We start from the raw sequence: 26894 nt of genomic DNA, 5'->3' as shown, positions 1-26894 counted from the left end.
TCGGGAAGGTGCACTTAAGTATGCATATGTCAATAATAAATTTACGTCCTATATATATATCCTCGTTGGCACGTCACTGCGTGCGGTTCTTATGTAGCGCGTACGCATGGGCTACAAGTTAGAAGGAGAGGATGAATTTCGCCGCTGGCTTGCAGCGGTCCCGGGTTGTGCTCGAATACATGTGTGGTGTGCTTGTACGACGACATGCTCCGTTTGGTTTGTGCCATGTACATTCCATGTAGCGCCTCTGTTTTAATAGATCGAGAAACCAGCGAGACAGACGCATAACACAGGACAAGGCATGGACAAGACTTGCAAGTGAAAAGTTGCAAGTTCGGTGCTCGTTCTGACCACTTGCATACGTGCCTCTATGTTTTGCAAGTTTGTTCATTAATTTGCACTGACTTGTCCAGCAAGAATATCTGTTGTAAGAGCTGAGCTTGAACACAGGAGCGTGAGACCTATTGCAAGAATATTTCAGAATGCTATCATAGAATAAAGAATGAGCTATCTAGTGTTTTGGGCACACCACATCCCTAAGAAAGCTAAATGAGCGAATTGTGAAGAAAAAGCACACTGCTTTCAAGATTGTAATATTTAAAAATTAATGAAACCATAGCCTCGGTTACAAACTAAGCTTGTATGTGAATATTTTGCATTTTAAAAGTTCATGTGTCAATTGGAAAGGTTTTCTGCTGTGTAGCAACATTTCTGACTTAAAGGTTTCAGTTGTCGCATGTGCTACAAGTTCTGAACAGGATGGATGAATGTTATAAAATTTTTTGAGTACATGTACATATGAAATATAGGAGAATGCCCACAGTGAAGTTCATGATACAAGCTCTAGCTTCAGCATATGAATATCAAGTTGTTCAGGATTCTAAACCTACCTGCCATGGTTGCTTAGTGGCTATGGTGTTGTGCTGCTAAGCACAAAGTCGCGGGATCGAATCCCGGCCGCGGCGGCAGCCGCATTGCAATGGGGGCGAAATGCAAAAACACCTGTGGTACTTAGATTTAGGTGCATATTAAAGAACCCCAGGTGGTCCAAATTTGCGGAGCCCCCCACTACAGCATGCCTCATAATTAGATTGTGGTTCTGGCCCGTAAAACCCCATAATTTAATTTTTAGGATGCTAAATCATTGACTAAATACATAGAGCTTGCAGCGCCTTGTGTAACCCTAGGGAAAATTACAATAGAAATCTCTATTGGCGTTATACGAAATATATAGGTGCAATACGAAAACCTACAGGTCCGCACAGGTCCTATAGCAAAGTGTACAGGTCTGAAAGATTTTGTCAATCCTGTATCGGGTCAATACAATGTTCTAGAAGACAAATAAAATGCTTTATGGGTCCCAATTGAAGTAATATAAGTAGTTATATAAACATCTATTGGACATATAAAATGTTTTATGGGTCCCGATAGATGTATATATAAGTAGTGATTATGATATAAACTTGTATTGGTAGTATTGCTTCACAAGGAGCCGACCAAGCAGTCATATCAAACATAGAGAATGAAGGCAGAGAAGGCGTCTCTTTAATGAAGGAATTGTGTGTTACAAGCTGTGTATTTGTTGCACTGAGGATACATAGGTACCATTTGCCGTTTCACTGCACAATTTCATTGAGATCAGAGCTGGACACCAGCGCATCTGTAGAGTGCAGATTGGCTTTTATATAGTATGCCATCATCATCAGCCTATTTATTTCCACTGCAGGACAAAGGCCTCTCCCTGCAATCTCCAATTACCTCTATCCTGCGCCAACCGATTCCAACTAGTGAAAGCATATTTAGCGCCAGCAAACAAGGACGGAAGGGAGACGACAACACAATGCGCTAACTTCAACAACTTGATTTTCAGGAAATACACCTATATAACACATGCACAGTGGCGCCACCTTATCCAAATCTTACCCATCCAAAAAAGCCGTCTCCTTATCTAACAGGTCGATTGAAGGGGCACTAACACACGTGTCTCTATTCCGCCAGATAGCCTGAGCTTCAATGATCTCTCGCACGTCTTTATCTTTGTGCTTCGCAAGAACCCGGCAGGATTCATACACCGGCGCACAGCCGCATTCTGGCGGAATGGCCCTACTTTGACTAAGTGTTCTCCTGGCTTCGAAGTGCTCCAATTCTCTGCAACCTACGTTTCTATGCTGGCCCTATCTCCCTTCAGATTTCCCGCCGCTGCAATTAGAAATAGAACTTAGCTGTCGGCATCCGTCCGTCTCTGCTCCGTCTCGCCCGGATCATACATTGATTAAACTGAAGGTTGTTGAACTTTCAAAACGTCGTTGGTTTTAGCACACACAAATAAAAAAGTGTAGGAAACCTCACGCATGTTGAAATGAAAATGGCCTCACACGTATGGTCTCACATCATCATCATCATCATAATCGTCAAGCGTATGCGCGCGTAAAAAGCGCGGGTTCTGAGTTCACGTGCTTGCGCATACGAGATATGAGAACCACAGTTGGTTATTTATTGTGTGGTGAGGACTGTGAGAGCGGTAGCTCAGTACCAGTAAGTCATCCTTATTTGCACATTAGTTCTGACTTTGCCCAAAACTACGTGGACACCGCAGATTTGCAGTAATGATACACCTGGTTTTCTGATAAATTCTTGTGCATTCTGCTTTGTGCTTCAGTTCGTGTGTTTCTAAACTGCAGCAGGCATCATGCCTGGGCAAAGACAAATATCGGCGTTCTTTAAGCCTCTGGCAACACCACCCAAGCAACCCAAGCGTCTGCTTTCCACCAAAGATGCGGTACGTCACGTATGTAGCTCTTGACCGCGAGCTGGGTGTTGCACATAAGTGTCACCGCTTTGTCGCTGCCTTTTTCAGGAACAACCAATAAAAAAACTCAGATCCGAAGGTAGCCCTGAGAACAAGACAGTTTCCCTTGCCATTGACATAGAAAAGAAGCGGCTTATGGCCAAAGTCAAGCTCCAGTCTCGTGCGACTCCTATTGTTCCGGCTGACATAGGTTTATCTTGGTTTGGCGCCCTTGAGCAAGAATTCACGAAAGAATATTTTGTTAAGGTAAGCACACCTCGATATAAGCATTTATTAGCATTGCCGAGCGATATTGATGAAAATGGGCTGCCGCAATCATGCGATGAAAATGACGCATAGATCTCTCTTGAGATTTTGTTTTGCCGTTTTGATACCTATGCGACTTGAGTAAACATTATCAAAACAAGCCATACGCCGGCCGGCAGAAAAAGTCAGTAGCTGCTTGGGTTTATTGCGCGCGAGCTTTTTTTGTTGGTCTGAATGAATGTTAGAACAATTATGAAGGCGGTACCACTTACTCTTTATCAGAAACTGTTCTTAAAGGAGTGGTACAGGAGCTGTGTCTCTTCTTTTTCTGACTGACCGGGATTCTAATGCTTCAGTTTAATGGCTCTGCTGTCATTTGTCCAGTAAGCACGCAGAGCTGGGTTTTCATGTTAGCATAAGTATACTTGGTCAATTTCATGACACATAGCACTAGGACCTTTTAGAACAAGCATTAACTTGTTTCCGTTTCTGTTTAGCAGCATTTAATATTGCATTTGTAATTGGTAAATGAAATTTGACTGCATGATTTACTTCAACACAGTGATGGCAATGTCAGTTACATTTTGCTAATGTGCAACATAAAAGCTCATCCAAGTGGCAGTCAGAAGTACCATGTTAATTTTCCTAGGGACTCAGCATCATTTTATAAAAAGAGGCTTTTACACTTCTTAGACAAGTTCATACCATGTTGTATGCAAGTGCAAAATGTACCTACAGTTGTGTGCACAGCATTGCAGTGTATGTGTTCATTGATACATGGCACAAAATATAAAATTAATTTTCAGCTCAGTGGTTTCGTGCAAGAAGAGCGAAGAAAATTTACTGTGTACCCTTCACATGAGAATGTCTTCAGCTGGACAAAGTCTTGTGAGGTGAACAAGGTGAGCCATAGAGACTGGGCTTGTCTTGCAGCTATTTTATGCAAGTTTGTGAACTAAGAAAACTTTTAAAATTAAATTCAATTACCTGAGCAAAGACCATCTTCAAATATCTGAGTACCAAGTATTTAGCTAAGTTGTCTAGGCAAAGCTGACTTTTGACCTTTCATTCATGTAATGCTGTTGTATAAGTAGAAGAGGTCTGCTTACAGCCACTGCTTGCTTTGCTGTGCATTCTCCACTGTGCTATGCACTATTGTTTTCTACGCGTAAAAATCAATTTCCATCTCTCTTTTATAAACACTACATATACATCATAGCTGTTACTTATCTCAACTGTTCACAAAACGTAGCTGCCAACTGTTTTAGCAGTTTCATACCTGCCTTTGGTTATTGGGCGAGTTGGTTACATAAAATCATAGCCCCTTTCTTAAAGAAAGATGGTTGAATGCGAAGCTTTCCCCCAATGCAAACTGAGTCAGTCGAAAGCCAACAACAACGCAACGAACCCAAGAAATGCTGAGCGGCCCGATGCTGTGCATATGTAATTTGATTGCTTGTTTAGGATTGTATTTTTTTAACGTTAAAGTTATATGGAGGCACATTTCGTTAAGTTGCATATCCTTTATTTTAGATCATGTAGCCGTTGATTACATGCACACACTCACACTTTCATGGACGACTCTACACTTGCATAGTTTGCCTTGTGATCACTGTGGTAGACGGTCAGAGGCATGACACATGTAATGCAATGCGGACATACACAGTTTGTCTGGGTAGCGTGGTGTTCAACCATCTTTCTTTACGGAAGGGGCTTTGATTTTTTTTTCCAGATCCTAAGACAACCCCGTGTTCATGTGCACTTGCTGACTCGATTCCGATAAGCAGGGAAGCTCAGTTAATCGCGACAGGGGTGGTGTCATGCCTAGCAGATGCAACTTGCGCTTCCAGTGAACTTAGTGTGCATGCTCTATTTTTGCTGAGCTCGTCGCTTTTCACCGTTATCAGGCACTGACCGGCCAGCAAGTCTAGGCTGGCGTGATACTGCGAATGTAAGCTGTAGTGTTCTACAGAGATGTGTAAGTTGGCTTTCCTGCAGTGTGTTTTCTGCACTCATGGACGAATCAGTGAGACAGAGAAAGCTTAGCTTTAAAATAAATTTATTTATTCATACAATACTGCATGCCTTATTGGCCCCTTGCAGGAGGGGGAAATAAAAAGCTTAATGTACAACTATGTAAGCACAATGTACCGAGTGGAAATCAGACTAGAACATCAGACATATACAATGCAACAAGCCCATCAGGAATAGATGCATTCTATGGATTCAGTGGTAGTTAAGAATTCAGGGAAAAGTTTTTTCCATTCTGTTATTGTCAGAGGAAATAAAAAATATTTAAACATGCTAAATCTTGTACAGTATAGGGTAAGATAAAGTGCATGGCAATGCCTCTTGATCCACATATTCAGTAGTTCCAGCTAAGTGCCTGCCACTTAGCTGCCACTTACAAGGAAAAGCTGATGCCATTGCTCGTGCTGACCATGCTTGACAAATTGCATGCGCTTGCTTATCAGTGTCACAAGAGAACCAGAAGCATCGCTACGGCCTTTGTCACCGTCAAGTGCACTTTTTGCCTGGTACCCTAATGCTCCTTTGAATGCCTTCTTGTCGAGTAGGCCTTTGTGAGAAACTCCTGTCTTGTTACAAAGGCCCATGTCATGTGGTTTGCCAAGTCACTGATGTCACTTACGAAATTGTTCCAGTCAGCCCCACAACATCCTCTACTCCGATCTCCAATGATATTATCCACGTCGCCAGGCTCAAGCCCGACAACTCTGCTTGCCACAGATATCTAGCGGCACCAGGACGGCTCTTTTGCTACCGGGGGTTTTGTTTCGTTACAATAGGCGTTTATGAGACATGGCGTAAAGGAAGACGAAGACGGGCATCTGGGCTTGGCACGAACTGGTTACCATCTTGGTCTCTGGCTGTGCTGCTCTTGTAAATACAGTGTAAATAGTCTCTTTTGTCTGTGTCTTTCCGCACGCAACAATATGCTTATTCTATTATGCTGTGTGCTTCAGCAGTTAGACTGACAATCTGTGGATTGTTTACATATTTGCTGTAGGTGAGAGTTGTCATCCTTGGACAAGACCCTTACCACAACCCAGGCCAAGCTCATGGTAAGCTCCTTAACTCGTGGACAGTCCATGAATGTGTCAACTTCATAGGGCAGTAAAACCTCCTCTGACTGCAATAAAAATATATACAAACTAAAATGTATGCATGTCAATGTCATTGAAAGTGCTTTGTGGAAAGCGAATATGGGGGGAGGGGAGATCACCATATGGCCTGAGTATCTGTATGGGCAATTATGCTGCATGCAGTCCACTCACTTTTGGCACCGCTGTGTTTCTTTCCATACTTTGGCTTTCTTTCACTTAAACTTGACAGGTCGTGTGGTTTTAAATAGACTGGAAGCAATTTAATATTTTTTGAATCTCCTAAAGTCGGGAAATAATTTGTTCCTTTCACACTGTGCATCCCATTCCACTCTCAGGCACTGTCTCCTCCTGTTTCACAAAATTTTTTATGACAAATATTCGCAAGTTCAGATTGTTAAAAATCTGAAGTATCAAGAACACAAATTTCATTTGGGTACATGTAACACCTTCTTGTGAGGTTTTGAAAGAATTGAAAAGATTTGCAAGTGCTTAACTGAGCTTGCCACTTCTTTTTCTATTTACTGGTGTGCTCATTAAACTGGGATTATGTAAAAGAGGTTTTGAATTCTAGTGTGTTCCTTTTCTTAGCATTGCTCTTGTGCCTTGTGTCTCCCAGACATGCATCTCTCAATGTATGGCTGTACCTCTGCTTTCGGCCAGTGAGTTTCTTAATTGTGAACACAAGTGGGAGAACATAATGCATTTTTTCAGTTTAATTTTATGTGATTGTTAGCTGCGTGCAACATACAGCACATTTTGCTGTACAAGGTAGGTTTTGGGGCCAGAGGCTGCATTACAGGGGGTTGTCGAGGCCAATCAGGAAAATTTCTTATCCGAAATAAAAGCAAGAAATGTGTAAATCTATGTATACGTACAAAACTTTGTATAAAGTTAGTGAAAAACTATCTTGAAGTGAAACTATTCAGTAAAACTTCTGTCAGGTAACATGACCTTCTCTAGCCTCGATCTGAAATGGCTGCAGGCTTGCTTCACCTCCTTTATATTCAGGTTCATCATTGCCTGCAACTTTGTAGATGCCTTCAGGGTATTCCTGGTGTTGCAGTTTCTCGCGTTGATGTTTACATCAGTGACACCTCACTCACAGTAGCCGAGCAGGTTGCAGTCTGTGGTGACCAGTAGCAGGCCACATTGTCACAAAGCCACATTTGTGTCTTCTTTACCTTGTGCACCAGAGTTGGGCCTTGTTGGAACATGTACTTGCTTCCAGTGTCTACCGTGTTCATCCAAGGCCTCACAGCAGTCTCCAACGGCACTCTTTGGCCAGACCTGGCTTTTGTGCCGCTAAACCCTACACATAATCACAACCATCTGTTGCCCCCTCAGACCATCCTCAAAAGATTGGGGCACCACATCACCCTCACCACTCACCCTATACTCACGGACAACTTTCTGTGGCTACGATAGGAAAGCTACGGGGCGTAGCTTCTGCACATGTGTTACCGCGCCAAGTACTCCGCCAGCGTTCAACAGTGCTTTGGTTGATGCCGCTTCCTAGTGCGACGGATTCGCGTTGGTCCAGACGTGGAAGGGAAAAGCCGCAAAATAAGTCAGCTTTTACATTCAGTGGTGTGTTCTGTCTTATTTAACTGTTGCTAATAAGGTGTTTATGTTTTCTTTTCTCCAGCTTAAACTAATGTGGATAAAAACACTGGACTCTTTTCAGAAGCGCTCTCACTTTTGTGCGCTTTGCCTCCATAGCTTTCCTTTCATAGCCACAGAAAGTTGTCCGTGATTAAAACTAGCAGCATCACAAAGGTGGGAAATTTGGTGTGTATGACTGCGGGTACTTCAGTCGCATCCTGGCATACCCAGCAATCATTTTGGCGGTTCACTGTCCTGTCTTGGAAATAAGTTCATCTCGTCCGAGAACCTTGGGGAAGCCAGCGCTGGTGTGGTTCAGGTGTCAAGCTTATTTTTCTCATTTAACAGTTTGCAGTTTCGCAGTACAAAAAAATGTCTTTTGCAGGCATTGTGGACGTGCAGTACACACCCCAAGACCTCCAGTACATTGTACAACCTTGCCCTGCTTATTGCTTTTGTGAGGTCGTTCAACCGAGGGTCTTGGTTGATTTTTTGCATCAGTTTCCTAAAAAATCCTGCTATTTTTCATGATCTATTCACTTTGGCTCAGTCCTCACTGACATCTTTCTGGATGTTGCATACCCTGAAAGTCTTGATAATGTGGAACACTTATTTTTTGTGTGTAGCCAAACTGCACAATGACTTGCTGGGGCGCCTTTCCAGCATGAACTTGTTTCTGTATCATTGCCCTCCTGTCGTATTAATGGTTCATCATTGAATGATGTTGCAAGACAGCATGGAGGAAGGAAAACGTTAGGAGAGAGCATCGCGCCAATCCTGGTGGCCCATGTATGGTTAGTTTTAGTGATCCCGCTTTGGAGGCAGAGCCACACCAGGGCAAATGAACAACTGTGCTGTGCACCAAATAAAAGCTACTGGCATAGCTACTGGGAACCAAACATCTCGGCAAATCTCGATTCTTGCTCCGTGATCTCGGCACAAGAGGTCGCATGTTGGGCCCCCACTGAGTAAATGTATGGGCTTCGCGGAGCGATAACTTGCCAAGGTTGTCTGCGTGGCACAATGCACTCTCCTAACATTTTCCTTCCTCCATGCAGAACAGGATGAACGCAGTCAGTTATCCTCACTGCGTTGTTGCCAGGCTGAATGCGAAAAAGCTCCAGATTTATCTCAACAGTCCTGTATATACAGTATGAAGGAATTATCTTGTTGAATGGGTTGAAATTGGCCGCCAGTATTGCAGGCTAGGGGTAACTTACAAGTTACACTACAGTTCTTTTAGAGCCATTATTGTGAAGCACGATTCATTCCCTGTTGCTAACACCATTAGCAGTTTGTGAAATCGATGGCTGCTACTACTCATGAGTGCAGCCTAGGCATTTCATTCTAAAAGCAAAGCCACAGGATGTGTGGCTTTGCTGGTCATGCTCTGTTTACTCTTAACATCATTGATAGTTTGTTCCAAGCACAGACTGTGTGTATTTGCATCAAGCTAAGATTAAATGCGTGTTTCCCCTCCCCCCCCCCCCCCCATTTTTTTTGTAAGCTCTGCAGGGGTAGTTTGAATGGACTGCCTGTGTATGTGCAAACTGTTATGTTTTTTCTTTGTTCAATTTTGATTCACTAACCAAAGATTATTTGTGCACCACGCTGCGCATTAACATGGGGACTAGCTAAAAAAGTGGCCAGAGCTGACGGGGAGTAGTCCCGTCACTGCTAGAATATGTAGCTGTTAGGAAATAAATGTTTTTGTCTCTCTTCTCAGTTCTTCCACGGTGTTTATTGGCAGGTAGAAAGAAGGCAGCGGCCACTGGAAGTTCAAAACTAATACTTCCTGCATCATTTGCACATTCGAGGACCTAGTTTGTTGGCTAAACATGCAGACAATGTAAATAAGCCATCTTTGCTGCATTTAACACAGTATATGTTTTCTCTTTTTTCATAGGCCTTGCATTCAGTGTACCCAAAGGTGTCGCCATTCCTATGAGGTAAGGGGGGGGGGAGGGGCTTTTTATTGCCTATGCATTATAACTTTTTCCTTAATGTTCTCATTATTGTTTGTTTCCATTTTCCTGTCTTTTTCTCTCTGGTCCTAGGATGTGTGATCTGTTTCACTCTCACTTCCATTTCTTGCCTAGAGAACGGTTGTATTCTTGTGTAAAATATGGTATTCTCTACCCAGCCTTCTGAACATGTACAAGGAGCTAGCGAATGATATTCCTGGCTTTCAGCAGCCTTCACATGGCAACTTAACTGGATGGGCACAGCAAGGTGAGAAACTACAAACTGGTCTGGGAAGAAGGCTCTTGGAGAGTGCTTACCATTATTGTCTTATGTCAATTTTTGCTTTGTGCATTCAGTTGACATTTGCTTTTTGGAGCACAGCTCTTAGGCACCCGTTCCTGCGTTGAGCGTAGGTGTGCCTCGGTGTTTTTCATAACCGAGCGAACGAGCACAGTGAAGGATGTAAGAACGAACACAGAGTGCAGTGGGTGATGAAAGATAGCGATAGCAAAGAGTGTGAGGAGGAAAGCGGAGAAGGAGATATGGTGGAAGCATAGTGTAGTGCCGTGCAAGACTGGCTTTGTGGCGACGATGGCGCCAGAGTAGTGCGTGTCAGACATGTGGAAAGAAAGTGCTGCATGAGCGGAGGTCTGTCTACGGCGGCTGCTGTGAACTGTGCCCACACGTCACCCACGCACTGCCTCTCGCGATCTCCCGATTAGTGAGGCAGTCACGGCACACTTCGCTCCATTTGCAGTGTACTGCACGAGACAAATTTGTCCGTGCCAGCCAATATATTGCGAACTGAAAACGCTTATAGAGCTGTGCTCAAATTTCGCATTAGGGAGTATTGCGATTGTTGGTGAATTTTTTTTTTGTCTGTGTGAAATTGTACATTGCTGAAGACATGCACAAAAATCACTATCGGCATTATTTATCAACATGTTCTTGTTCATTTCAAAAGCTTCTTGAAATAGGTTTGGCTTTAACTCAGTCCTAACCATGGAAATGTTATTGTCACTTGCTGCCATCAATCATTCTGAACTTAGGATATGTTGCATCAAGTGGAGTTGTGGAAAAATAGATACTCTTTGGAGTGGTTTGTGTATTAGAAATATGTTAGACATTACAGATCAGAAATCTGAAAAGTACAGTAATAACCAATCTTATGGCAAAATAAATGTAATACGATTACATTAATTGTGCCAAATTTTGCTTGCAAAACTGCTGTAACAGTCACTGCCCTCAGCTGTAAAATTCTGAGTTTCTCGGTAAGATCCGAGTGAATTCCAAGTGAGATCTGTTCATGTTTGCCCGTGCTGCATGACACCATGCTTGTTAATTTAATTAGTAAGCAAATATTTACTGCAATTTATAGAGGCAATAAAACTACACGCTTTACTTTGTGTAGTTGTCTAATACTTTGCTATTGGTATCAGTGCTTCACCTTTTGGGCAAAACTGCCACTTTTTTTTTTCTACTTATTTTCACTCAGGTGTGCTGCTGCTCAATGCTTGTCTGACAGTACGTATGAACACGCCAAACTCGCACAAGGATCGAGGCTGGGAAAATCTCACTGATGCTGTTATTCGTCACCTCAACAAGCAGTGCAGCAACCTGGTTTTCTTACTCTGGGGTGCCTATGCTCAGAAGAAAGGTTCCATCATTGATCGGGTCTGTTTTCCTAAAGCCATTGTTTTATTGAAGCCAGGGGCATTGCAACACCTTTATGAAAGGTGTGAAATGGGTCTGGTATTAATGGGCACATTAGGCTCAGGTGAAAGTTACCATCACTACCAGTTATCAGCTACCCGATTTAATTGGCTGTTATGCCTTCCCTTAAGCCATTGTTTTTAAATGTGCCTTGTATCGGGGATGTTATCGGAAATCAAATGTTGCATTTGCCACGCCCTTACAGTCTCCCCTTTTCGTTGTTCCTACTACACTCAAAGCTGTGCACTATGCCCATGTGGGACAATTCCTACCATGTTCCACTCATCATTGTGTTAAGCTTTTGTATTGGGATGACTTCAAGATCATGTGGCATTGTGCCACCAATCTCGGAAGCCATAGTTTCAGCTCTGCGGTATTCACCACTAGGTGGCATCACAGCTGCATTGGTGACAGCCGCATACAAATCACCTGTGAAGGTCGGAAATGCGCAAAACTAGTTGAAATTCACGAAGGACTGGAGCAGGGTTGTCTCCATTTTCTCTATCGCTATTGATGCTTTATGTTAAGGGAATAGAAAGACTGCAAGTTGGTAAATTAGGTTCTGATTTATCTTGCTCACATAATGGGTAGATAGTGAGACAGAGGGTCCCTGGGCTGATGTATGTGGATACATAGTGCTATTAGCAAACAATGCAAGGGATTTTCAGAGACGTGTGTGGTAATGAAGTAACATGTCTAGGCCTTAAAGGGACCGTGGCGTGCAGTTTGCCGCGACTTCCACCTTTGGTGCCTACGACATGCTAAGCATAAGCCAAATAATGCTTGCCCATAATGCGAAATAATGACACTTTGTTTACATTCGTAAAAACATGATTGAATAAACATAATTGCGTCGAGCCGCCAACTTGCGATGCTAAGCTCAGCACTACCACGCCCCGCAACTTCTGCCGACACGCCTAGGGTCAAGCGCATACAATGCGTGCCAAGAAACTCCTCCATAGTGCCTAGGCAGAGTCTTATATTCAAGGAGCAAAAGTCCCCACATTTCCTCTCTCGCACCCGCTCTTACTCACACATGCGCGCAAACGTCCGGCATCTCCGCAAGTGCCACGCCCTGCTCTACCTACTAGCAATTGGAAATACATACGCGACCGCGGAAAAGGGGATCCTGGGGGTTGAGCCGATGCCGGATGTTTGGACCTTTACGGCCCCTCGGCGGAGGCAACACACCTCTTTGGCCTCTGCTTCACGTAGACGGCACCCCCGGACTGACCCACCCGGGGAATATCGGTAGTTGCCTTTTCTGGTCCCCCTCTCCGATCTGCGTCTTTCTCTCTTCCTTTCAATCTTTCCTGTCTTCTCTCTTCTATTTACTTCAGATTTTCCGGGCAGCAAGGGTTAACCTTGTGTAGGTGGCCAACCTTGGGTACTCCAGATTGGGTTATAGTAGCACTGTACAGCTGGTGAGGGCTTGTCTTACTTGTAAGATTTGCTCCGTCCCCATGTTGGGCTCGGTGGTGGGCGGTTGGTGCTGCTGCCGAACTCATGATCCCTATATTATGGCTTCCCGTAAACCGCTTTTCCTTGATTGCCCTCTAGAAAGAGGGCACACCGATGCAAATTCTCAGTTCTTATTGAAAATCAATGAAGAACACTTTCTTAAGTACCATGTAAACCACAGTGAAGGCAACACGAGCGTGCGTAAATTCTCCACTTTCTTGGTGGCGAAATGCCTCGCAAACACGATAGGACCTGGCTACAAAGCCACAAGGGTGACCAATGGAGACGTGCTACTTGAATTAAAGGACAAAACACAATATGAGAAAATAAATGACTTGAAATGCATTGATGTAGCAGTCACTGTGTCATCACATCGAACCATGAACACGAGCCGTGGAGTAATCTCGGAAGACGACTTCTTGGACCTTGCTGACGAAGAGCTGCTTGAAGGTTTTCAGGAGCAAAATGTCATCCAGGTAGAAATAATCTAATCTGCAGGAATAATGAACAACTTCGAACAAAGCACATCGTATTAACCTTTGGTATAGTGTGCTCCTTAGTACACTAGATGCAGGCTACGTCAAAGTATGTGCGAGGCCGTACATCCCAAATACTTGACGCTGCTTTAACTGCCAGAGGTATGGGCATGGATCTCAGACATGCAGAGGAAGGCAAACTTTTGCAAAATGTTGCTCGAATGATCATCCAATACACGCTTGTGACTCATCTCCACATTGTGTGAACTGTGATGGAATCCAGCCTACTCCAGGATGTGCCCTAAATGGAAGAAAGAAAAAGAAATCATTGCACTAAAGGTCAAATAAAATATAACATTTCACGAAGCAAGGAAACATCTTCCATACTTAGATCAGGCCAGCTTTTCTGAGGTGGCGCGACAGGGGGCAGCGTCACAAATGCCTCGAGAGTCTATCGCAGTCACTGATAGTGGTCCGGTAATCACTCCGCTTGCCCCCCTGGTGGAAGCAGCAAGTGCTGCTCCATCATCATCAAAGGTGGGCCTGCAGACCTTGGTTCCGCAGGTCCCAAAGCTAAACTGAATTGCACAGTCTGGGACGCGAGTTTCAGCGCCTGGTTCTCGATCCTCCAGCGCATCAGAGAAGGTTATGGAGGTTGATCCAAGAACCTCGGCGTCATCGACACCAAGAGATCAGTGCTCTCAGGAGCACGCTAGGAGGGATAAACTTCCTGTAACTGCTCTGAGAAAGGGACCGGTAACCGTTTAGGTTACCGTCCTTGTATACATATTTATCTATCTTTACCACGTGCTCTTGAACACAGACTACAAAACTCTTCCTCAATATGGCTACACAAATAATTCAGTGCAATGCCACGGGCCTATTTCACAATCTAGATGTTAAGGATCTACTAAAGGAATATCAGCCACGACTGTTCTGTGTTAAGAAACACATTTAAAGGGCCCCTGAAACAGTTCAGACAAATTTTGTAGACGTGTAGGGTACAGCTTAAGTAGAACATTAGCACCACAATTTAAGTGAAGCGTTACGTATTAATGGAGCTACAAGCGATTACAAGTTACTCTCCTCCCTAGCCATGCTTTTCCTCCTCAACTCGTTCGCCGAGCGATCAGCGATAAGCTCCGCCTTCACTGGTTCTGCGTCACGATGCAACGTCACATTGTCCGCTTCAGGTTGTTTTGGAGCCCGCCCGCGTGAAATCTCTCCGCTCGCCGCTTGGCCGTGGACCCCAAGCGAGAGCTATCGAAGCAGCGTGTATTGTGAGCATTCTGCCGCAGTGCCAACGTGTCTGGCATTCCTGTAACCACACACTTGCTGAACGTTTCCATGGAACGGCCGAAGCATAAACTCAAGCTGATGAAGGAACTTTAGCGTAGACGTACGTGAGCTGCCTGATCGATCTCCACGGTCCAGCCACCCTCGGCGCAGAGCCTAACCAGCCAAAGAAAGAGCTAATATTGCTCTAACCTAGTGTAAAACATTTTAAATATTCACAAAAACAATGTGGTAATGATTACACTGCTGCAAAACATTTACACCAGCAGCAAATAAGAATACATTTGTTACTGCTAATGTGTCTGATTGCGCTCTATGCCACCAGGTGGCTGCACTGTGCAGACCATTCACATTTGCGCTTCTGTGCATCCCATGAAACAACACGCAAGGGGATACGGCCAGGCCCTGTCCCCTTGCGCTTGCGTTTACCCTAATACCGGACTCGCGAACCGCTATTGCGTTAGTAATCTTCCGGTGTAAAGTGACGGCCGCAATGCGCTAATCCTGGTGCCGATCAGATAGCGGCAGTCCGATGCGTTGCAGCCAGTCCGCTCGTCTACTGGCTTGCAGAGGGACACGATGTCGCAGCTTGACATATTGCCAGTCGCTACGTTTGCAGTACACAACGCAAGAAAGTCGAATCATAGCGCTCGCGAAAAGACGGACCGACTTTGACGGCGGAGCTCTTGTCAAGGGCAGAGCACGTTGTAACACAAGCAGACGACACCTTGCTGTGTGCCGGAAGTGCTTAAGTGTACTGAAAAATTGTTCTTGTGCATTCCCTTTATGTTATTTTCTTTTTATAAAAACAAATAAACTAACATTCCAACTATTACGAAGATCATTTGTTTACCATAAAGTATGAAAAACTATCGATTACGCGCCTTGATCAGCCAATCGGATACCTCGCCTCACTGACGTCATATGGGTAGGGGCGGCTTAAAATTCCGCCGCACAGTGTGCTGCGATCGGCAGCGACGTGCGCTTTTAAAACTTTATAATAAATTACACACTTTACGTGGAGCCCTTAGATGCGTCAATTAATGATCAGAAGGACCTACTCTAACGACTCAGTACGTTTGTAGAAAATCGTCAAAATCGTTTCAGGGTCCCTTTAAAATTCACACACAAGAACTTAAGACAATACATAGTTTTCCGGAAAGATCGAAATAATGGTAATTTTTCTTCAGGCGGTGTGCAATTGTAGCCCAAAAGTCGGTATCATGCCAGCATGTATCGCTCCAGTGTTCAGTTGAGGCAGTGGCTGTTCGGGCTATATTGTTCGATCAACTTATAACTATTTGCTCCATATATATATCGCCTGATGAACGGTTTGACGCAGCAGAATTTGAAAAGCTGATTGACCCCTGAACCCTGTAAAGTAATGGAGATTTTAATGCTCACAGCACATTCCGGGGTGACTGAAGATGTGATGTGAGGGGAGGGCAAAGAAAAGTTCCTTCTTTCATCTGGAGCCTGTCTGTTTAACAAGACAGAGCCGACTTTGTACAGTTCTAGACACAACACATATTCCTGTATAGATTTAGCCATAGGGTCAGCATCACTTCTTCCATACCTGGAACGGAGAGTTATTAGTAATGGGAGTGATCACTTCTCAACACTCCCAGAAACAACAAAGTGGCACGTTGGACCAGCTTACTCCAAAAAATGGAGACTTCATAGTGCAGACTGGTAAATTATGTAAACTGTGCCTGGAATATTTGTACCACCTAGGTGTAGAGGAACTGACCAGCTATATCACTGAACATATTCTCTGTTCTGCTCAAAACTGCATACCCGAATCCTGCACAGATAACGTTAATCCAAAACCTTGGTGGAACAAAGGCTGTGAAATTGCAAGGAAACGCCAGAACAAAGCATGAAGCAGCTTTTCACTCTACCCAACAACAGAAAATCTAATAAATTTTAAGCAATGCAAAGCAAATGGCTGCCATATCTGCCGAATATCCAAAAGAGAAAGCTGGACACATTATGTATCCTCACTAAACTCGTACACGAATGTTAGCAAAGTATATAATAGGGTATGTAAACTAAAAGGACAACGTCCAAATTCTTTTCCTCTTGTCACTGGCTCTGGTGATACAATAGAATATCAATCAAACGCTCTTGGTGAGGTCTATGAGAGGGTGTCAAGGTCAAGAAATTATTCCGAAAAGTTCTTGCACCATAAAAGAATAGTTGAAAATATTCCTCTGCGTCCAAACAAATTGTCATCAGAAGGATACAACAAACCAATAACATTCTATGAACTCAAGCTTGCCCTAGGCTCTTGTGGCAGCTCGGCTCCAGGTTCTGACACAATAACCTACAAAATAATCAATACTCTGCCTGGTGAGACCCTAAACTGTACCTTAGATCTTTACAATAAGATTTTTGCAACTGGTCATATACCTTCATCTTGGAAAGAGGCAATAGTCCTGCCAATACTCAAACATGGCAAAGACCCTTCCTTAGTTAACAGTTACAGACCAATTGCACTCACTAGCTGTTTACTTAAGGTATTTGAAAAAATGATTAACTGTCGCCTTGTCTACTTTTTGGAATATAATGGTATATTGGACCCTTGCCAATCTGGCTTCCGAAGAGCGAGGCCTACAACCGATAATCTTGTTCTCCTTGAGTCATATATACGTGATGCATTTGTACGCAGCCAATACTCTTTATCTGTATTCTTTGATCTTGAGAAGGCATATGATACTGCCTGGTGATACAGTATTCTGCAAGACCTGTCGTCCTATGGAATTTGTGGTAGTATGCTGAAAATTTTACAAAATTACCTATCAGAAAGGAAATTCTGCGTAAGAATTGGCAGTGTACTATCGCGCACTTTTGTTCAAGAAAACTGTATACCACAGGGAGGAGTGCTAAGTTGCACACATTTTATAATTAGAATGAACTCTCTCGGCTCTGTTATACCATCCATGATATCTCATTCTGTCTATGTGGACGACATCCAAATCACCTTTAAATCTTGCAACCTGTCCATATGTGAACGCCAGATACAGTTAAGTGTTAATCGGCTCGTGAAATGGGCAGACGAAAACGGGTTCAGATTCAGTGCAGAAAAGACTACCTGTGTGCTGTGTTCCAGACAAAGAGGGGTATGTCCTGACCGTTGCATTACGGTGAATGGGAGAAGCTTGGTAAATAGAAAATAATTTTTTTGGGTGTAATCTTCGATACTAAGCTAACCTTCATGCAGCATATAAAACAGTTGAAGCTGAAATGTCTTAAAACTATGAACCTTTTAAAGATTTTATCTCACCAGTCGTGGGGAACAGATAGGTTTTGCCTCCTATCTCTTTTTAAAAGCCTTGTGTTGTCACTTGTAGACTCTGGATGTATTGTTTAGCAGTCAGCTTCAAAGACGACACTTAAACTACTCGATCTTTTCTATCACTTAGGTATCTGCCTAGCACTTGGTGCCTCTCGTACGAGCCCTGTCCAAAGTTTCTATGCAGAGGCGGATCAATGGCCACCGGATTATCAGCGTACATATCTCGGAGTCGCCTATGCAATAAGAACAATGTCACTAAAACAACATCCATGCAAAGCACTCATACGTGATCAGTCCACATATCATCATCATCATCATCAGCCTAGTTACGCCCACTGCAGGGCAAAGGCCTCTCCCATACTTCTCCAACTACCCCGGTCATGTACTAATTGTGGCCATGTTGTCCCTGCAAACGTCTTAATGTCATCCGCCCACCTAACTTTCTGCCGCCCCCTGCTACGCATCCCTTCCCTTGGAATCCAGTCCGTAACCCTTAGTGACCATCGGTTATCTTCCCTCCTCATTACATGTCCGGCCCATGCCCATTTCTTTTTCTTGATTTCAACTAAGATGTCGTTTACCCGCGTTTGTTGCCTCACCCAATCTGCTCTTTTCTTATCCCTTAATGTCACACCCATCATTCTTCTTTCCATAGCTCGTTGCGTCGTCCTCAATTTCAGCAGAACCCTTTTCGTAAGTCTCCAGGTTTCTGCCCCATATGTGAGTACTGGTAACACACAGCTGTTATACACTTTCCTTTTGAGGGATAGTGGCATCCTGCTGTTCAGGATTTGAGAATGCCTGCCAAACGCACCCCAGCCCATTCTTATTCTTCTGGTTATTTCAGTCTCATGATCCGGATCCGTGGTCACTACCTGCCCTAAGTAGATGTAGTCCCTTACCCCTTCCAGTGCTTCGCTACCTATCGTAAACTGCTGTTCTCTTCCGAGCCTGTTAAACATTACTTTAGTTTTCTGCAGATTAATTTTCAGACCCACCCTTCTGCTTTGCCTCTCCAGGTCAGTGAGCATGCATTGCAATTGGTCTCCTGAGTTACTAAGCAAGGCAATATCATCAGCGAATCGCAAGTTGCTAAGGTATTCTCCATCAACTTTTATCCCCAATTCTTCCCACTCCAGGCCTCTGAATACCTCCTGTAAACATGCTGTGAATAGCATTGGAGATATCGTATCTCCCTGTCTGACGCCTTTCTTTATAGGGATTTTGTTGCTTTCTTTGTGGAGGACTACGGTGGCTGTGGAGCCGCTATAGATATCTTCCAGTATCTTTACATATGGCTCATCTACACCCTGATTCCGTAATGCCTCCATGACTGCTGAGGTTTCGACTGAATCAAACGCTTTCTCGTAATCAATGAAAGCTATATATAACGGTTGGTTATATTCTGCACATTTCTCTATCACTTGATTGATAGTGTGAATATGGTCTATTGTTGAGTAGCCTTTACGGAATCCTGCCTGGTCCTTTGGTTGACAGAAGTCTAAGGTGTTCCTGATTCTATTTGCGATTACCTTAGTAAATACTTTGTAGGCAACGGACAGTAAGCTGATCGGTCTATAATTTTTCAAGTCTTTGGCGTCCCCTTTCTTATGGATTAGGATTATGTTAGCGTTCTTCCAAGATTCCGGTACGCTCGAGGTTATGAGGCATTGCGTATACAGGGTGGCCAGTTTCTCTAGAACAATCTGACCACCATCCTTCAACAAATCTGCTGTTACCTGATCCTCCCCAGCTGCCTTCCCCCTTTGCATAGCTCCTAAGGCTTTCTTTACTTCTTCTGGCGTTACCTGTGGGATTTCGAATTCCTCTAGGCTGTTCTCTCTTCCACTATCGTCGTGGGTGCCACTGGTACTATATAAATCTGTATAGAACTCCTCAGCCACTTGAACTATCTCATCCATATTAGTAACGATATTGCCGGCTTTGTCTCTTAATGCAGACATCTGATTCTTGCCTATTCCTAGTTTCTTCTTCACTGTTTTTAGGCTTCCTCCGTTCCTGAGAGCCTGTTCAATTCTATCCATATTATAGTTCCTGATGTCCGCTGTCTTACGCTTGTTGATTAACTTAGAAAGTTCTGCCAGTTCTATTCTAGCTGTAGGGTTAGAGGCTTTCATACATTGGCGTTTCTTGATCAGATCTTTCGTCTCCTGCGATAGCTTACTGGGTTCCTGTCTAACGGAGTTACCACCGACTTCTATTGCGCACTCCTTAATGGTTCCCATGAGATAGTCGTTCATTGCTTCAACACTAAGGTCCTCTTCCTGAGTTAAAGCCGAATACCTGTTCTGTAGCTTGATCCGGAATTCCTCTAGTTTCCCTCTTACCGCTAACTCATTGATTGGCTTATTGTGTACCAGTTTCTTCCGTTCCCTCCTCAAGTCTAGGCTAATTCGAGTTCTTACCATCCTATGGTCACTGCAGCGTACCTTGCCTAGTACGTCTACATCTTGTATGATGCCAGGGTTCGCGCAGAGTATGAAGTCGATTTCATTTCTAGTCTCACCATTCGGGCTCCTCCACGTCCACTTTCGACTAACCCGCTTGCGGAAAAAGGTGTTCATTATCCGCATATTATTCTGTTCTGCGAACTCTACTAATAATTTTCCTCTGCTATTCCTAGAGCCTATGCCATATTCCCCCACTGACTTGTCTCCAGCCTGCTTCTTGCCTACCCTGGCATTGAAGTCGCCCATCAGTATAGTGTATTTTGTTTTGACTTTACCCATCGCCGATTCCACGTCTTCATAAAAGCTTTCGACTTCCTGGTCATCATGACTGCATGTAGGGGCATAGACTTGTACCACCTTCAATTTGTACCTCTTATTAAGTTTCACAACAAGACCTGCCACCCTCTCGTTAATGCTATAGAATTCCTGTATGTTCCCAGCTATTTCCTTATTAATCAGGAATCCGACTCCTAGTTCTCGTCTCTCCGCTAAGCCCCTGTAACACAGTACATGCCCGCTTTTTAGCACTGTATATGCTTCTTTTGTCCTCCTAACCTCACTGAGCCCTATTATATCCCATTTACTACCCTCTAATTCCTCCAATAACACTGCTAGACTCGCCTCGCTAGATAGCGTTCTAACGTTAAACGTTGCCAGGTTCAGATTCCAATGGCGGCCTGTCCGGAGCAGGGAACCACATATCAGTTGTATTTAAACAGGCCTTCACATGCCCCGCCGTTCCCTTTAGCAGTAAAATCTGTTGTGGAAAAACTCGGCATAGTTTCCACAGATCTGCAGGAAAGCTAGTTTCCACAGATCTGCAGGAAAGCGACTATGCTGAACCCATCCCACCTTGGGATGGGTTCAGTTACCTGTGACTTGTCCTTTACAGAACTTAACAAAAAGAGTTGTCCAAGTGCCCTCATCCAGCAACATTTTTTGGCCCTCGAAGACAAGTATGGATCTATGGCATTTTTCGCTGATGCTTCAAAATCTGCAGCTTCGGTATCATGCGCAGCCCATGGCCCAAACTTCTCCAACTCTAAAACCTTGCATAACCATAGTAGCATCTTTACAGCAGAAGCGTACGGTATTCTGATCACTGTTGAGTACATAGTACAGCACAAGATACAAAAGTCTGTAATATACACAGATTCTTGTTGTCATAGCCCTGTCCTGTGGCAAAGCAAGCCGAAACCCTGTATTAAATAAGCTCCTTAAACGCATTCACGTAGCATATAAACTAAACCTTGCTCTTGTATGCTGAGTGCCTGGCCACTCTGGGATCGCAGGCAATGAAATGGCGGACAAAATGCTGGATAAGCGGCTCATTGGGATACAATTGATGTAAGCTGGGTACCTGGTGTAGACATGACACCTGCGTTACAAAAGGTGCTCCGTAATCATTGGCAAGCTGAATGGGACAAGGAAGCTGAAAATAAGCTGCACCTGCTTAAACTGCAGTTAACCAAATCTTTCCCACTAAAGCTTGATAGACTCACTGAAGTCACCCTGGCACGACTCAGAATATGACACACTTATGGCACACATGAATACCTCTTGACTGCAACTGACCCACCGACGTGCATACGCAGTGAGAACCTAACCGTCCTACATGTCCTTATTCATTGTCCTGAACTTCACCGAGAGCGAGTGGCTCATTTTAGGGAACTCTACTCACACCATATACCCCCCCATCCCTCGATGTTCTTATCAGAGGATGCACTTTTGAACTTAAACAGAGTGCGTAATTATCTTGCACAAGTTAACTTTCTAGAAATCATCTCATTCCATCCTAACCGTCAGATTGTACCTCACAGATTAGGTACAATCTGATGCACAAAAGTATGTCTGAGCTCTCGCACTTGCGTAAGCAAGACTGGTACAGCAAGGGATTCGGACTATCCAAAATAATTTAACATGTGTGCCTGTAGCCAATGCATTTAAGGCCTTATATTTATTTTAGTAATTATTTTAGAATTGATGAACTAATTTCTATAGATCTGTCTTATGTGTAGGCCTCTATACAACTTCTATTTTAAATCATAGTCTTAAACTCACAATTTTGCTAAATCAAGACACATGTCCTGGTGCCCTTTGGCCTGAGATGCCCTATGCACAAATAAAATGCAATCATCATCATCAGATATCTACCTGTCACCACCGTAATTCAAAAGAGGATTAGAAACAATCATTATGATGTTTTTTTGTTTTTGCTGGAGCCATTGCTTATTTGTGATGTGTGAGAATATCGTTCAAGCAGCCATTTCATTTATACTTGCATTAAAGTAGGGAAAGAAAGTTGCTGGGGTTTTGATAAGTTGAAGGAAAGGGAATGGGCCAGGCAGCCTTTTAAGCAAAATTGTGGGTTCCTAGCTGTGTGCACAGTAACGTTTGGCTCAGATGTTTGCAGCAGTATTGCCTAGTGAATATGGAAATTTATTTACTTTGTTCAAAAAGTATAAGAATGGTAGTGTTGTAGGAGCTCTTTGTTGCATGTACACTATTGTGATGGGCAACGCATAAAAGGACAATGATTGACTTAACATCTGTATGCTGCACTAACTTGCACTTAAATTTAACTAGTTAACACTTTAAATGTTACAGGTTTACATTTATGTGGTAGCACCGAAGCCATGGTTAATATAGCACCAGCTTATAAGAAGTTTCATGTTCTGTAAGCACAGTAAAGTGCAAATGCTACTGCAGTGATGGTTCAGATTACTGTACACAGTAATGTGCATTTTTTCTTGTACAACCATCCATACTAATTAATTATTGCACAAAGGTGTGTAGCACTTGCTGTTTCCTGAAAATTTCTAGCATTTCAGGTTTTGTAAAAGAAAGAGATGGAGAAAACTTAGTGGCATTTTCCAGCACTATAGAGATATATTGTGTATCTGCCCGTGCCTAGAATGACCTATTGGCAGCAGCATTAAAGGGACACTGAAGAGAAAAGTGTTTTGAGCTGTATTGAAATTACCTTTCTACATACGAAAATATCACTCTGACCACGTCATGAGGTTTGGTAAGCCAGAAAAGATTAAAAACAAAAGACAGGTGGCAATGCTGTCTTGAATTCCCTCATGGCCAGCCATGACTGTTACTCCCAGTACAGTGACTCCCAGCACAGCAGCCCAGTGCACCATGATCATTAGCATGTTTCTCTCGACTGGCATGTGCACATTTCGCATAGCACAAGCTATAGCATGTGTGCGTGCCACGCTTTCCATTCAGCAACAGACTTGGCACTATCGTTCGTGTTCGTAATGAGCAGGCGTTTGCCACGAGCAGGGGCGTGCCATTTTTTTCCATTCTTGCCTCACAGGGCAGCTAGCGCTTTTAGACGCTGTGTTAGACTGCACTGTCATTGGGATCGGCCTAGCTGGTACTGGAATAGGTTGTAACATTTCTTTGCCAGAGTAAAAACATTAATCAATTGTCATGTCATCACTGTCATACTTGCATCGTCCCTGTCATCTTGCTGCTGTCAGGATGCACATGCTCGCGTCACACAATTGCTTGACCTACACAAAACATTGGCTCATCTGGTAAAGCTTTGTAGAACTCAGATTTAAGCCGGATAGCTAGCTGCCTGTAAAATACTTCACATGGCACTTTGTTATTATGTATATGTGTCTGCGTGGGTGGTCTCATGTGAGTACATGTCACTGTAGTGGATTGATCAATGCATTACGCTATGCAAACATAGAAGCATAGCCCCTGGCTATGACAAATTGTAGTGCAAGAACACAGACGAGAAAAGGTGACAGTGCTAAATATCAGCAAAGGTTTAATTTCAGTAACCTGTGCTTTATACTGAAGTAATGAAGCTTATTGCCATTTTATGTGAAAGTTCCCTTGGCTGTGGTTTGTGTTATTAATAGTATTTTCCGGGTGGTCCAAAGTTCCTCTTGCATTATTATTATTGCACAGTACTTTTCTCTTTTGCTTTCAGACAAATGGTGCTGCTTCTGTATGCTAGATAAGGTGTGAAACGAGAGCAAGTTTTTCCTAGGTCATATGGTTGCAGACGTGCTCTGCTAATCTTATTCTAGATTTTATCCTATATGAATGTAAGCTCACATGTGCTCGCCTCTATGGCGTGGTATACATTATTACAAGCAGACTCATGACACCATCTAGCCTTCACATTGTACACAAGCCAATCTAAAGACTTAGTAAACAGCCTTTAGCAGCATCTCAGTAGTGATTTGTTAGCTGGTGTGTGGGGTGGACATGTAAACATTTAAAGAATTTTATACATTTATTTGCAGAAGAAACACCAGGTTCTTCAGTGTGCTCATCCATCACCACTGTCAGCTTCACGAGGCTTTTTTGGCTGCCGCCACTTTTCTAAGGCCAATGAATACCTGACAAAGCACCACAAGCACCCAATTGACTGGAGCTGTTTGCCTTGACTTGTACTGAGTGATTCTTGCCATGGAAGAACTCAAGAATGAAAATTTCCATTTCTGTGATACAAGCATTTAACCATCTTTTCATTCATATTCTGTTCACTAGTGCAAGAAACTGTCATTTGCATCTTCGAGCTTGTTTACATGTGTTATTGCCCACAGCAACAAATCCATCACGAAAATGTTCTGTCTACAGTGTGAGAAGTGCCAAAGATAAGTACCTGTGCATTATTTCCAAGTGTGGCGACAGCTCTTATGCAGAGCATTGTTTTTAAAAAAAATTTGCCTTGCGCAAAAATGTCATTTTACTGGTGTTTTGTTCTTGAAAATTCTTATCCTTTCTTACATGCCTGGTCGGCCATCACGTATCACAGAAATCTTTCGATTATTTCACTTAATTTTCTTATTGCATGTGTAGCCATTCAAAACCAGTTTTACAATGCAACTTGAAGAGTAGCAATTTTTATCAAGTTAATGCAGCCTGTTCACTTGTGCTGCAAAAAATTAATGCTCAATAAAAGCTTCAAATAATGACTTGTGACTCAAATTGCTTGTTGTTTCTGACATGAGAGAAAAATAAATCCTTTACTGCACTGGTAGTAATACAGCTGATAGCTGTGAGTGCTCCACCTGTTATGTGTGTCAGGAAATATTTTATCAGTGATGAGACATTGCATGTTCAGTATGAAATGCAGATGTTGATGTGTAAATCCTTCCGTTAGACTTGTTAGGACGCAAGTACGCACGGAGGACAGAGAGGACTTGGCGGCGTAAATCCCCACTGTCAACTGATTTTATTTTTATTTTGCTTCAGCCCCCTTTGCATTTGCTCCCCCTTCCCTCCTTCATTATCGGTGGAGAGGAGATGGCAGAGAGAAACCGCTTCGGAGGGGCGCTCGCTGCTCACTCTTGCCTGCGCATTGTGACGTGCTCGCAGCTGCTACAACACTCACCCCTAGTGAGTTGCCAAACGGAGTGGTTAAAGGTCCAGGCGAGTAGGGCTCTTGAGCACTGTCTGCTGTGCATATGTCGCATGAGCAACTCTGAAGCTTGGGCTGACTCTGCAGCTGGAGGCCCTGGCAAAGGCAGGGGCTCCCATGGTGGAGACACTGCAACGTTGCCACTGTCCATGTGCGCTGACTTGACGTGGTCAAGCGACACAACCTCTTGGTGGCCGCATCTATCAATGGTGACATGCTTGTCCATTTCGCATGCGATGCTCTACCGATTGAGCTACCGCGGTGCCGTTTCCCTATCCACTTTCTTGGCTATTTGTGTTTCCTAGTAGAACCCTGGGAGTGTTAGCTAGCGCCACCACTCACAAACCTTGGTGGCGGATGTGGAACATCCTTTCTGCCGCATGCGTCACGAGAGCATGATCTTTCTCGAGATCACAAGAATGCGAAGGTTGTGGGATCGTTCCCCACCTGCAGCAAGTTGTTTATTCATCCACTTTCATTTCCATTAATATATCGTTTCTTTATTTCATTTATTAAGCACAAGTAATTTCCCCTATGTTGTCCTTGGTGTCAGTGTTTTTTGGCTTCTTATGATATGACTAATAAATGTGGGCCCCTAGGTTAACCCCCTTTCTTTTTGTTTATTACTTAACGAGTGTCTCAAATCTGGCAACATTGATGCCTTCAGGTAGCATGTGTGGGTTTATTGACCGGTTGCCTTCACCCAAAAAGATCACGTTCTCCTGATGCCTGCGGCAGAAAGGATGTTCCACATCCACAGCCAAGGTTTGTGAGTGGTGGCACTGGCTAACACTCCCAGTGTTCTACTAGGAAACATAAATAGCCAAGAAAGTGGATGGGGAAACCGCGCCGCAGTAGGTCAGTTGGTAGAGCATCACACACGAGAGAGAGAAAAATTTATTTGTAATGAGATTGGGTGTCTTCCTCATAGGGCGGAGCCCTTAGTTCAGGGCCCCATTGGCTCGCGCCACTCCGAGTGCCCGCTGGATCAGCCGTCGCTGCTCTTGCGGGTCTGAGCTGGTCAGCGCAGTCTC

The 26894-nt window shown here is 43.7% G+C and overlaps 1 protein-coding gene across 2 annotated transcripts; it reads left to right on the top strand.

Moving 5' to 3' along the window:
* The first annotated feature begins 2392 nt into the window (after positions 1-2392).
* LOC142566296 (uracil-DNA glycosylase 2-like) lies at positions 2393-25492 on the top strand. Of its 2 annotated transcripts, none has more exons than XM_075677195.1 (9): positions 2393-2535; positions 2682-2779; positions 2858-3055; positions 3862-3957; positions 6084-6138; positions 9689-9731; positions 9926-10014; positions 11243-11421; positions 24740-25492. In XM_075677195.1, exons 2-9 carry the CDS (start codon positions 2690-2692, stop codon positions 24881-24883), a joined length of 894 nt encoding a protein of 297 aa, XP_075533310.1. In that variant the 5' UTR covers positions 2393-2535; positions 2682-2689; the 3' UTR covers positions 24884-25492. The 2 variants fall into 2 exon arrangements, with proteins under 2 accessions (XP_075533310.1, XP_075533309.1); XM_075677194.1 differs by having other exon boundaries at positions 2395-2535; positions 2660-2779.
* Positions 25493-26894: the final 1402 nt, after the last annotated feature.

The sequence above is a fragment of the Dermacentor variabilis genome, unplaced genomic scaffold (genome assembly GCF_050947875.1).
Source record: "Dermacentor variabilis isolate Ectoservices unplaced genomic scaffold, ASM5094787v1 scaffold_12, whole genome shotgun sequence".
NCBI lineage: Eukaryota > Metazoa > Arthropoda > Arachnida > Ixodida > Ixodidae > Dermacentor > Dermacentor variabilis.
The sequence above is the reverse complement of the archived record's forward strand: the minus strand, read 5'-3'. Positions and strand labels throughout refer to the sequence as shown.